Source organism: Spea bombifrons, chromosome 1 (genome assembly GCF_027358695.1).
Source record: "Spea bombifrons isolate aSpeBom1 chromosome 1, aSpeBom1.2.pri, whole genome shotgun sequence".
In the NCBI taxonomy this organism is placed as follows: Eukaryota; Metazoa; Chordata; class Amphibia; order Anura; family Pelobatidae; genus Spea; species Spea bombifrons.
In genome coordinates, this window is record NC_071087.1 from 106312054 (window position 1) to 106325182 (window position 13129).

Sequence of the window (13129 nt, forward strand, 5' to 3'; positions counted from 1 at the left end):
TTGTGAAAGCCACTTACATTTAGATATTTAACATGGTTTCTGTTTATTGCCCAGCAGGTATTACTAGCCCGTAATTGACAAACCCCAGTCACAAGGGATATTGGTGACTACATTTTGCAGCACTACTCTCTGGATACTGCAGTGCCACTAAATGCCAGACTGTGAGTATCCTCACCCTTGTTTTCAACCATTCTCTTTTATTTACACTGTCCCTATAATGTTATCAGGGAGACCATTAAATGAATATATTAAAATATAAACTCCTCACATTTTGTTTACTGAAATTGTTATATTGTATACTTGTTTCAGTGAATGTTGCTTGGTGATACCTTGTGGTGTAAAAATACATAACAATCATACTATATTAGTTATAATCACCTGTACATCATGTATAACATGTTTTTCTCCAAGTAAACATCAAAAAGATATGTACCTGTCAAGTCCTCACAGTAAATGCATGAAACAAAATTAAGAGCTAAAATATAAAGTTAATCAATGTTGCTTGCATAATCGTTTTGCTATATTTATTTGTTATGTATTTTCTTCCATATATGTTTGTTATAAATATTAGTAATAATTAATGATGCATACATGCATAAAAGTACAAGGTACACATGCATAGAATTAGGTTATGACTGCTAAATATTTCCTAAATAGAAATTAATAAAATATGCATACAAGTGGTTAAAAAAATAAACTTGGATGTTCCATGCAATGTCAATGTGTAGACTTGCTTTACTATCACCATGGAAGATGGCCAACATTAAATGGCTCATCATCTGTGCAGTGCACAATGCTTAAATTCAGCCGTAATCCATATGTCCTTGTGATTTTCACAGTTTTTTTCCTTTTTCATGTTTAAAAGAATGCTTAAAAATCCCATTGTCTCAGAGCCATTGTTTCTATCCATTTAACTGATGTTAAAAGAAAAAAATATTATTTAAATGCTTAATATGTGATATTTTGGCCTAAATGTACACATACACAGCATCTGTGACACATTCTTGTGGCAGTAAAATTAGTTATTTAGTAAAATAAATAAACCATTAAACCACATATAGTTTGAAACTCTTTTGTGACTCATACACGAGGGCAATGTTAAGTAAAAAAAAAAAAAATACAATCACATATTAATCTAAACTGCATCTGTACAATAAAACACATAAAGGCTAAAACATGTTAAACAAGCAGCAACTATATGTTTAAATGCCGTGCATCAAATGTTTTTGTTATGCTTTAAGACACAGTTGTTTTTATGTTTAAATCACCTTTTGTGTTCTTGTCTAGTCATAGAGTCATAAAGTGACAAGGGACTGTTATATCTAAGTGGCACTCTTGATTTACCAAAACACAGGAAAACCTGCTACCTAAATGTGTTTGAATGCAAAAATGAAGAAAATTACAAGTAATTAAACATTTATCAGATATTTGTACGTGTTTCAGTTTAGATAATGTTGGGGAAATAGTTATAGAAATTTGATTTGTGAAAATTTATTTAGAAAATTTACAGTAACATTTTTATATTCAAGAAATATTGCCCTACCTCAACTGCCAATTTTGTAACCGCAGAATAGTTGGGAAATATCTTAATTTACAAAATAGTAGAGGTTTAGCAATACCGAACCATGACAGTCTTGCAAAGAATCTTACATAGGGTTGTCACTCATGTTTTCATCAAAGAGGCAATACTTTTTTAGGTGAAAAACGTAAGGAAATATTTATTCTAAAAAAATAATTAGTTTCTACTCTAAATTAGATCACAAGAACTGATTACACGCAGGTACTCAATTAACCTCTTTCATACAGAAGACCAAACAGTACTTAAGGAGTAGGGGCGTACTAGTGCCATAATATAATTTGCAATTTTGTGTTGTTTGATGACACTTTGATCACTAACAGTGATTTAAATGTCGACCGGGAAAAAGAGAGAATGGTTAAGACCTAATTATATAGAAAGTTGATCAAAAACATTTACAGCTTTTACTATATATATAACCCCTATTTTGTTTTTGACTCAAATTGATTCAATCAATCAGTTAACTGTTTTATAATATAAATAATTGTAAAAGTTAACTAATTAAAGTAACCTTTTCTGTGCTCACAAGTTAGTCCTAGAATTAAAGTGTTGTTTTTTCCCCATTTTATATCCAGTGTCTTGTGTTATGTTCTTTCATGTAATCTAATCCTCATGTTGGCCCGTATTCAAAGTTGGAGATAAATGAATCACAGGTGATTGAATTGCAACTGTCCCTGCAATGGGGAAAACTAGATAAAAAAAACCCCAGATACATTTAATCTGAGTTAATAAACCTATTTCATCTTAGTCTTTTCATTTCTATGTATGATAGGATTGTTATTCAATTAATCCAGAATCAAGCTCATATATCTGTAGTAGTCAGCACATCAAATATTATTTCCATTTGTATTTATATTTATTGGTTACTGCTGTTATCTGTCAAATGGCTACATAACTGCTGCCATTATGGGCTAGTTGGCTCATACAGTACCATTTTATGTAAAACCATTTAAGTTCTGCATTTTTTATGTGATCACGCAAGAATTTTCCACCATAGAGAAATGTGCTAAACTTTTTTTTCTGATTTTATTGTTTTTGTATTTTTTAATCTCAATTACTGATAATACCTTCAACACACTGCAGAACATTTTTATATGTATCATCATAACTCACATACCATAAAACGAGAATGTATTAAAATACCTTTGTTTCAAGCAATCAAAGAGATATACGCTAATATAAATGTATTACTCATATATATATTTTATGGACTCACATTTTCCTTTGGTTTTATTTTATTTTTCAGAACAAAAAAGCACTTCAGAATCCAGGTTTCATTTCACATGCAGTGTATATTGCAGTATCTAACAACAGTTAGATATGAAATATGTTAGTTTATCCTATTATTCTTAGGACAGACGTTTACAATATAGGTAATTCAAGAAATTGCTTTGCAGTTTATCACAGTAAACTTTTGAAACATTAATGCAATGGTAGCAATCTACACAGGAACATACCGAAATGCTTTCCTCTTGATGATATTGCTTCCAATTTCTTCCAGTGTCACTAAACATTAGTAAGTAGCTGGATACCCAGTCTGAACTCCCATATTTGCCTTGTGTTGCAATTGCAGTGATTTCATTTCTTTCTCCTAAATCTATCTGGAGCCACTGATATTTATTTGAGATAAGTGGAGACCAACCACCAGCTCCTGGATAAAGAAAACAAGCATGTAAGACCAATGCATGTATGTTTTGAAATAATTGTTTGTAAAATAAACTGCCAGATCACCTTCAGTACATTATGTCATTCTGAAGTAGAAAGCACATTTTATATATTTTTTAATTATAAAATTTGGATTCTGCTACCTATTCTTTATACAGTGCAGTCAGGTAAGATATAAAACACTTTTGTTTCCAATCTGAGAAAGATAAAGAAGTCTATAGCTAATCAATCTCTGTGTTACAAATGTAAAACAATATAGTCTCCTTTCTTTAAATGCTAAGGATGCATACAGACAGTATTACATAGGATGTTGGCTGATGTAATCATATAACCAAACTAAATAAGATGACGTAATAACCCATCATAACCTTAGAAGCACAAAGATACGAAACAGAGAATGCAGTAAAGAAAATATTGACACTAAACTTGATAATTCAAATTTACATGGCAGTGAATTACACAGTTCTTGTGTGGCTGACTTTCTCTCTGTGTTGTTAGACCACAGAACAGGACCCCAATAACCACTAGGGAAGCAGTATTGGTAGCTATGTGGCCTATGCCTGGTGTGCTGCATGGCCAGTCCGGGCTTGCCCTAGGGTTTCTAGCAGTCGGGACAAAATATAATAATGATGCCCCCTCTCTGGTGGTGGAACTCCTACCAGCTCACAATCCTAAGCAGCTGTGTAGGTCACCTGTTGGGTAGAATCAGCCCTTGTGTATATACTGTAGCTGAGAACTTTCTGGGTTTATCACAAAGGCCCCAGGAATCAGAAGTCATCCCCAGGCTTCCATGTCAGTGTTTGATCTGTCTGAGGAGGAGTTATGTTTGCACCTCCAACTACCTGCTCAGATTCTCCCTACTCTCGCCATGGTTTCAAGGCCATTGTATACTAGCACCCCCTCACTGGTCACCTTAGCCTAACTTATCCCCATCACACTCTCCTTCTAGAGAAAGAGACACTTGAAAAGTTGAGATTCACATTTAAATTGATCTTATAGTATTTTGCTTCTGTTTTTGATGCAATGGTAATTTTATAGTACACTTTACTATTGGCCATTACTAATTGACTACTCTAAGGACATATATATATATATATATATATATATATATATCTATATATATATATATATATATAGATATATATATATATATATATATATATATATATATATATATATATCTATATATATAGATATATATATATATATATATAGGATGTTAGAGATGGTAAATGGGTTTTCACAGTTTAAAAGCTTTGTAAGTCCCATGGTTCACTGAAGGAGAAAGCAGACTCATAAAAGAGAAAACATATAAAATGGCTTATGAGATCACCAGAGCCTTGAATAGAAGTACTTTTACGGCATCCTCTTCCAAGAAGGGGAAAAGTTATAAAATGCAGAAAGTTAAAAATAGAAAAACAAAGAGAAGGGGAAACAGTGAAAGCTTTTCCAATGTCCTTCAACTATAAAAAGCTGAAATACTGTAATGTTTTTGCATTAAAGGTAGCTTGTGTATTAATATTTAAAAATCCAATCCTTTATTAAAGATAAAAAACTACTATGTGCATTGGAAGTGGCTAATTAATTGCAGCATTGTAAAGTTACATAAATGACCAAACATTATTTTCATGGACCAGTAAAGCAGATTTCATACATTCCCTCCTGCAGCTGGGCTCTGGCCTTATTTATGCCATCTGCAAATTTTAATCTGCTAAAGAATTTTAAATGCTTAAGAGCACGTATATTATATTTCTCATAGGTACACAATGCTTTGCTGTAGGACAAGGTGGTGGATCTTCCACATTCAACATAAATAATGTGTAACACAAAAAAATAAACATGACTGTTCCTTTAAACTAAGATTATGTTGTACACTTTAAGCATAATACTATACGGAAAGTATAATTTGGGAGATGAAGTGAGAGGAGGTAATTATTAGCAAGCGTATGCACCAGCTATCATATGCTTCTGAAGTTTATTGAAGAAAATACTATATAAATTAAATCTATAGCCATTATTGTGATCTATAAAATGGTATTAATGACACTATCTGTCTTCTGTTTATTAATTTTGCTAAACCATTTCACTACTGCTGGTTTTTAAATCACCCAAAATAATCTTGAAATCCTGTCTTCTAAAGTTTATTGGGGAGTTAGTTCAATATGTGAACCTGTATGCTACATTTGAGGCCTGTGGAGATTTTACAATCATCTTACACTGTCTGTACATAAACCGCACGTACGTACATGACATGGTATGATCATGTTCCCTGTAGGTATTGCTATGGTTTGTACAACACAAAATTCATGCATCATTGATTGTCCTGTCCTTCATTCAAGAAAATATAGTCCCTTTACACAGGAAATGTTTTTTTATTTGAAGGTTTGTGTGTTTGACATTACAAACTGTGTGATGTGTATTTAGGAACTATAATTATGAAAACATAGTCTACAATGCAAATTACAGAAGGAAAGATACAGAAGCTTTTGTTAACAGACAACACTAAAGTAGGAAATATCAGCACTTTTTTTTCTCATATCCTATATGAAATTTACTCTGTCATAGGGTTTGTTACTTTTTAATACACGTTTAATGCCACTATTTACAAAAAAAACCCCTTTTGTTTTAACTGCCTAAATCATTTGTAGCAAACAGTCTTCAGCTGTAATCAGCTCACCATAACTCAATATAGAAATAAGGGAACATCATTTTTTCTTACAATGTACTAATTTAAAGGGTTATGAAAACCCAAATGTCTACCTCTCATACATATACACTATATGGACAAACGTATTGGGACACCTGACCACTACACCAACATGGACTTTTATGACATTGCAACATGGACTTTTATGGACATTTTGCCAGTAGATCATTTGTAAGGTCAGGTACTGATGTTGGATGAGACGGCCTGGCTCGCAATCTCTGTTCAAAGATGTTCGATAGGGTTGAGGTCAGGGCTCCGTGCGGGCCAGTTAAGTACTTCCACACCAAACGTATCCATCCAAATCTTGCTTTGTGCACTAGGGCACAGTCATGCAGGACTAGAAAAGGGCCTTCTCTAAACTGTTTTCCCAAAGTTGGAAGCATGGCATTGTCCAAAATGTCTTGGTATGTCCCCATCAGCTATCCAATACATTTTTTACAATGATATGCCAGGCCTTCTCGTCCAACAGTGCCTGCCCATACAAATGCTCTCTTGGATAAATGGTTAAAAATTCCCACAGAAAAACTCCAAAAACTTCTTCCCAGAAGAGTGGAAGCTGATAAAGCTGCAAAGAGGACCATCTACATATTAATGTCTGTGTATTTAGAATACAATGTCATAAAAGTCACTGTTGGGTGTAATGGTCAGGTGTCTCAATACTTTTTTCCATGAATGCTAGACTTCTCAAAAAGTTGCCACTATCCTTTTTAACACCCTACCCAGGCTTATCTGACAATCCAATTGTCTCCAGTGCTTCAAAAATCTCTTAAGACCGCTTAAATAAAAATAATAATAAAAGTACCACAAATAGTGGTAGCAGAAAAATTGTCAATACAGAAAAGTTAATGAATGTGTTCTAATTGAAGAACAGTTACCTGTATACCTGTGTAATTGCATTATTATGTGTTCCAAAGTATAATTTAAAACTATGCTTTTTAAATATGCACTTAGTATATACAATGTTGGAAATTTTATGGGTGAACTGTTTATTATTTTATAAAAAAAAAATAAACGTCAAATAACTTTAAATGCATATTCCAAGAAACAATAATTATAATACACATTTAGCTAGGTTTGAAATTAATCTTTTGAGGTAATTTCCTTTGTCTTCAATAGTTTCCAACAGTATGCATGGTTTGTTTAAAACAGCATCTAATTTCTTTACTATAATATATTTAACTTAAATGTATGTCTAATAACAAATAACTATAGAATCTATGAATATACTTCTGATTGTACCTGTAGCAGAATTATATCAGTAAAATCTGAGCTTGTTTTTATGTTTGCAGTGAAATAACCCTTTCCCATGACCCACATTACTTCTAGTCTCCTGCATTTGTGATTACTATTCTAGATTTTAGATTAGCTATTTACTCGACCAGTAAATCATATGTCTGTGCCTCACAGGCATGCCTTGACAGTTCAGGCCTCATAGGACACTTTTCCTCAACCATAATCATTATTTCAATACATTACAGCATTAGGCTTCATTACATGTAATGAACTTCAACTGGAAAGTGCCAAATAGCTGGCAAAAACTACACATTTTTTTTCACCTATTTTCCAATTAAGAGAGAAAGTAACTTCAAGCATTACTTGGCCTGTATCCATTACAATTTATGTATTTCTGTTTTATATTTTCATTTTATTCCGTATCCCATGCACAATATTCATAAATGTAATTTCTTCTGTGCATTTATTTGAGTTTATCAAACATATGCACTAAATACACTAATACACTAAAATGTATTATATACTAGGCTTGTGCAAATGGACCAAAAGCAATTCGAACAAATTTTTCTTTCTCATACGTGTCAGACAAAAATTGGGGGGTGGGCTTTTTACATTTGCAAACATCATTCACCCTCTTTGATGTACATTCATCCTATCTCACACTCTCATTCCCACTCTCTCACACTCTCTCCTTTCGGAATGTCCTATCATCTCTGCTTCTGTGTCCCTGTCTCCATGCTGTGAAGCTCCGCTTCTGATCTTGCATCTTCTTGTTCTTCTGTCTTCTTTCTTCTGTCTACTTCCCTTGCTCAAAAAAGCCTTTGTTCTTCACCTGATTCTCTGTGGAAAGGTACATGAGCTCCTGTGAACTTGCAGAATGGTGGAACTTCCAGACCCATCTTCCTCCCCAATTCGAGGGTAGGGTGAGAGGGCCTTAAGTAATGTTCTGGTGAACTTTCGCAAAATGTGGGAGCTTCTGGCAACATCCTCTCCCCAGATTGGTGGATCAGGGGAAGGGTGTGCCCGGAGACTCTGCCCTTTTGCCAAAAGTAATCTCCTGTGAAGTTCTACAAAATGTGAATATTCCTTCCCCTGATCTACCAATCAGGGGAGAGGATGTGTCTGGAAGCTGCATTATTTGTGGAAGGTCACCAGGAGCTCATGTCTCTGTCCCACTGTCCATGGAGAAGCCGGCAAAGAATAAAGACTTTTTGCAGCAGTGAAAGAAGACAGAAGAGAGAGAAGACAGAAGAACAAGAAGATGCATACCGACTATACCGGCGCTCAACATGAAATGCCGGCAGAGCGAGAAGACGGATGCCTCCCGCTCTTACCGCAGGACTCCGGCAACAAGGTAAGTGGTGGGGGGGTAGTTTGAAGGGGCAGAGGGGGGGTAGTTTGAAGGGGCAGAGGGGGGGGTAGTTTGAGGGAGGGTAGTTTAAAGGGGCAGAGAGGGCGGGTAGTTTGAAGGGGCAGAGAGGGGGGTAGTGAGGGAGGGCGCCAGAGGAGTAGTCCGCACAGGGCGCCACAACGCCTAAGGCCGGCTCTGCTTGTTTGGATTTTGACCCTTGGCTTGGACATTGAACTTGCTTTACCACTATGTACTGTGATTGAGTTGGATCATCTGGACTTTGACCTTTGTCATAGACTTTGACTTCTCTTCTAGATTATCCCTTGGTACTGTGATACAGAACCCCTTGCTGACTGCTCCTTCTACAAACTCTCTTGCCATTTGATTGTCCTACAGATCTCCTTGCCATCTGCTCGTCCTACAGAACCCTTCACCAACCTTATGAATATCCCCACACTAAACCAGTAGTATCAATCTGTTGAAGATCAGCTCACCGTCGCCTAGTATATTTGGATTCAACCAAACTTTATTTTTAACAAATTTTGCCGATTTTACATGTTTGTATGAACCTCTGATAACGAGGAGAGCCCCCAACAGCAGATTGTTCATTTAATTGCCTGGTATAGCAGAGTAATCGCTCCCTTTCCGACATTTTATGGGATGTTTGCCAGTTAATTTAGAAGATGTCACTTTTGCTGGGGTCAGAAAGCCTTACATAGAAACACAGGAAGTGACGGCAGATAAGAACCATTCGGCCCATCTAGTCTGCCCAACCTCTGAATGTGTTCATTAGTCCCTGGATTTATCTGATATCTAGCTTAGCTTAAACCTCTACCACTTAAGCTAGAAGGATATTCCATGCATCCATTAACTCTCAGTAAAGGGATATTTTCTTATATTACTTTAAACTTTTGCTCTTCTAGCTTTTGATAATATTTCTTCTTTTAAACAAACTCTCTTCCTTTTTCATGTTGTTTCGCTTTAAGTACCCACCCTTTCATGTCTTTCTTCCAGGCTATATATGTTAAGATCCTTTAACCTTTCCTGGGAAGTTTTATCCTGTAATTCATGAACCATTTTAGTAGCCCTTCTCTGAACTTTTCCAAAGTATTTATATCCTTTTGAAGATACGGACTCCAGTGCTGTACGCAATACTCCAATTTAGGTCTCACCAGTGCTCTGTACAGAGGCATGAACACTTCCCTATTTTTACTGCTAATACCTCTCCCTATACAACCAAGCAAGTTGCTAGTATTTCCTGCTGCTCTGTTACATTGTCTACCTGTCATTAAGTCTACTGAAATAATTGCCCCTAAATCCCTTTCATCAGAGGTTGAGCTTAGGACAGTATTAAATATTCTATACTCCGTCCTTGGGTTTTTATGGCCTAGGTGCATTATCCACATTAAATGTCAGTTGCTAAAGCTCTGACCATTTTTCCAATTTACTTAAATCATTTAATAAAAATATTAAAGAGAATGGGTCCAAGTGCAGATCCCTGAGATACCCCACTTGCCGAAAGACCTTGCTTCGAATATACTTAATTGAATCAACCCTCTGTTGTCTGTCACTCAGCCCCTGTCTAATCCATTCACCAATATTTGGATCTAAACTCAGAGATTGCAGTTTATTGATAATTCTTCAATGTGAAACAGTGTCAAAAGCCTCACTGAAATCTAGATAAGCAATGTCTACTGCACCACGTTAATCAATTATTTTGGTCACTCAATCAAAAAAATCAATAAGATGAGTTTGGCATGGCTTCCATAAGAAAACAATGTTGTTTTTGTTCTTAAAACCTGTGTGATTTTAGATCCTAAACAGTCCTATACTTTAACAGTTTCCATTAATTTCCCCACTCCTGATGTAAGGCTTGCAGGCCTGTAGTTGCCCAACTCCTCCCTACTGCCTTTCCGGTTTTCTGGGACTGCTCCTGTTAACAATGATTGGTTAAATAAATATGTTAATGGCTTTGCTAGTACACCACTAAGCCCTTTTAATAACTTTGGCCGCATCGCCTTATTTGTCTTTACTATACAGAAATATTCATTGAGGCAGTATGCTAGTCCTTTATCCTCTCCCCTTTTGTTTTTAATCTAACTAATCACTGTTTCACTTTCCTTTTCTCATTTATGTATCTCAAAATGGTTTATCTCCCTTTTTGCTGACTGGGCATTTTTTTCTTCTGCCTGTGCCTCGACAGCTCTTATAATTTGCTTTGCCTCTTTTATAGCATCTTACAGATCTGTCTTTCTCACTTTGGATGTTTTGTACTTACTAAATACTTTACTTGCCACTTCTGCAGAGTACCACAGTGGTTTCTAAAAATTTTTGCTCTTACTGACAGCCCTAATACAATTTTCTGTTGCCTTCAATAATTCAACTTCTAAATAACCCTATTTCTCCTCGACTCCATTTAAGTGGCAACATTCCGATAATGACTCCTTTATGCATATTCTGATTTTAGAAAAGTCTGTTTTTCAAAAATCTAAAACGTTTGTTTTTGTGTGGTGTGACTCATTCACTGTTCATATATTAAACCACACTGATGGAAGCCCTGGAAACAATTAGTTGAAGGGCTGCATGACTGGGGCAGTACAGCCTGACCATGAAGAGGTTAACAATTTAATTAGCAGGATTGTTAAAAGGTGGTAGGGAGGTGAAGCAGAGGTCACCAGATTTGGAAAAGGTATAAAAGGTACCTGATTGAGCACATGGCATATTCATTCAGTTAACTAGCTAACCTTGTTGCTGAACACGTCTTTCCTTTTCTGAATATGGAGCAAGTTTTTGAGAGGCTGCGTGCTGCTGCGTCTGTTCAAGGTGCTGATTGGGTGCAACAGCAGGTTGATTCCCTGCTGGGGGCCCTCCCGGTTGATGTCCCCTTACCGGCTGCTGAGCCCAGAAGATCTGCAAGCGGCAGGGTGTCCAGACCTCCGGTTCGCCTTAACCCTTCTGCGGCTGTTTCCACTCGTCGGACGGCGGGTGGCACGGTTCCAGCAGCAGCACGTCCCGGTTCAGTCCCTCGGCGGTCCCAGCGCCGTGGCGTTTCCGGTGAGCAGCGTGTCTTGGCTCCTGGGCCGTCTCCGTGTGCTTCGCCGGTCATTTCACTGTTCGGGTCTTCACCTGATGCTGAGGTCTCCCGTGCGGGATCGGACTTCTCGCGATCCCGCTCTCGTTCTCGTTCCGGCTCTCGCAGGAGCTGGGAACTCCGTGGGTCGCCGGTGGCCAGGAGCAGTGGCGCGGTTGTCGGGGATGATGCTGTTCCCCCGGCTGGTGACAGGCTGCCGTCGTCCCGGAGGAGGGGAGCTGTGGCTGGTCGTCAGGACGGCGTGTCGTCGCGGACGGGCACGTCGGCGAGGAGGCGGTCGGAGGGGCAACGCGGCAGTTCCCATCGGGCGGTGAACCCACCGGGCAGGTCGGCCCGGGTGGCGACGCGGCGCCAGAGAGGGTCTCCCGGTGTCGGGCGCTCAGCGTTGGATGGAGGTACCTCGGGGGGTCGGGTGTCTGCAGGCGTTTCCAGGGGGGCTCCGGGGAGAGTTAACTCCCGCAGGGCGGTCGGGGGTCCCTCTGGTTCACACCCTGGGATGGCCGGTGCTCCTAGTTCGGGTGGTCCGGCGGCAGCCTTGCCCTCTGCACGGCCGGTGCAGGAGGAGGGAGCGTTGGGGGGTGTCTCGCCCTGCCAACAGGCATCAGGAGCTGGACCTGCGGCTGGCCAGGCTGGCGTGGCGCAGTCAAGGGGTGAGTGGCCGCTGGGTCCCTTCCCTTCTTCTCTATCCTCTTTTCCTTCGGTTAACCCTTTCTTGTTTGGTGGGACTGGGGGCGGGAATTGCTCGCCTGGTTTGTTCCCATGGGTTGTGCCGTTTTGGGGTTCTCAGGCTTCCGCTTCTGCTCAGGGGGGTTTGTCTCCCTTGGGCCCGTGGGTCCCTGTTGCGCAGGCCGGTTCGGGGTCTCTGCAGACGCCGGTCCCGCAGGCAGCTGCTGGGCCTCTGCCGGCGCCGGTGGTGGCTGGTGCGGGTTCTGTGGCACAGCCTAGTTCAGGTGGGTCGCAGGTAGCTGCGTCTGTGGGTGATTCTGCGTCGGCGTCTGGGGTCGGTATGGCGGCGGCGAGACTAGATGATGCTGCTAAGGGTGATGTGTATGTGTGTTTTGAGGGACCTTTGGGGGCGCATCTTAAGGCGGATGTCAGGGAGAAAATTTGGAAGGGCGAGTATGTTGATATTTTTTCTTTACTCCCGCTAGAGCGTTTTAATTTGGTTAAGGGTAGTCAGACTGATGATTCTAAGAAGGAGGATGAGGAAAAACGGAGGTATCGTTTGATCCCCAGGACCTTCTCCAATTGGCTGCAAGCCTTTGCAATTTTGGCTGGGGTCGTGGGTGAAAAGCACCCTGAGCATTGTTCTGGACTTTTTTGTTATTTAGACAGTATCGGGGAGGCATACCGGGTTTATGGCGGTCAGGGCTGGCTTCGTTATGACGAGCAATTTCGTCAACGGATGGCGGTTCGCCCTGGTATGCGTTGGGATCACAAGGAAATAGCGTTGTGGTTGCGGGTTTCTGCTCCTTCGGTTCGGGCTGGGTCGTCCTTTCAGGGTTC

At 39.2% G+C, this 13129-nt stretch overlaps 1 protein-coding gene across 1 annotated transcript in view; it reads right to left on the minus strand.

Moving 5' to 3' along the window:
* Positions 1–13129, minus strand: part of CNTNAP4 (contactin associated protein family member 4) — a 143152-nt gene that overhangs the window by 92398 nt on the left and 37625 nt on the right. Inside the window, exon 3 of the mRNA XM_053467680.1 lies at positions 3034–3227. Coding sequence (XP_053323655.1) covers positions 3034–3227 — 194 coding nt within the window. The remainder of the gene's footprint in view (positions 1–3033; positions 3228–13129) is intronic.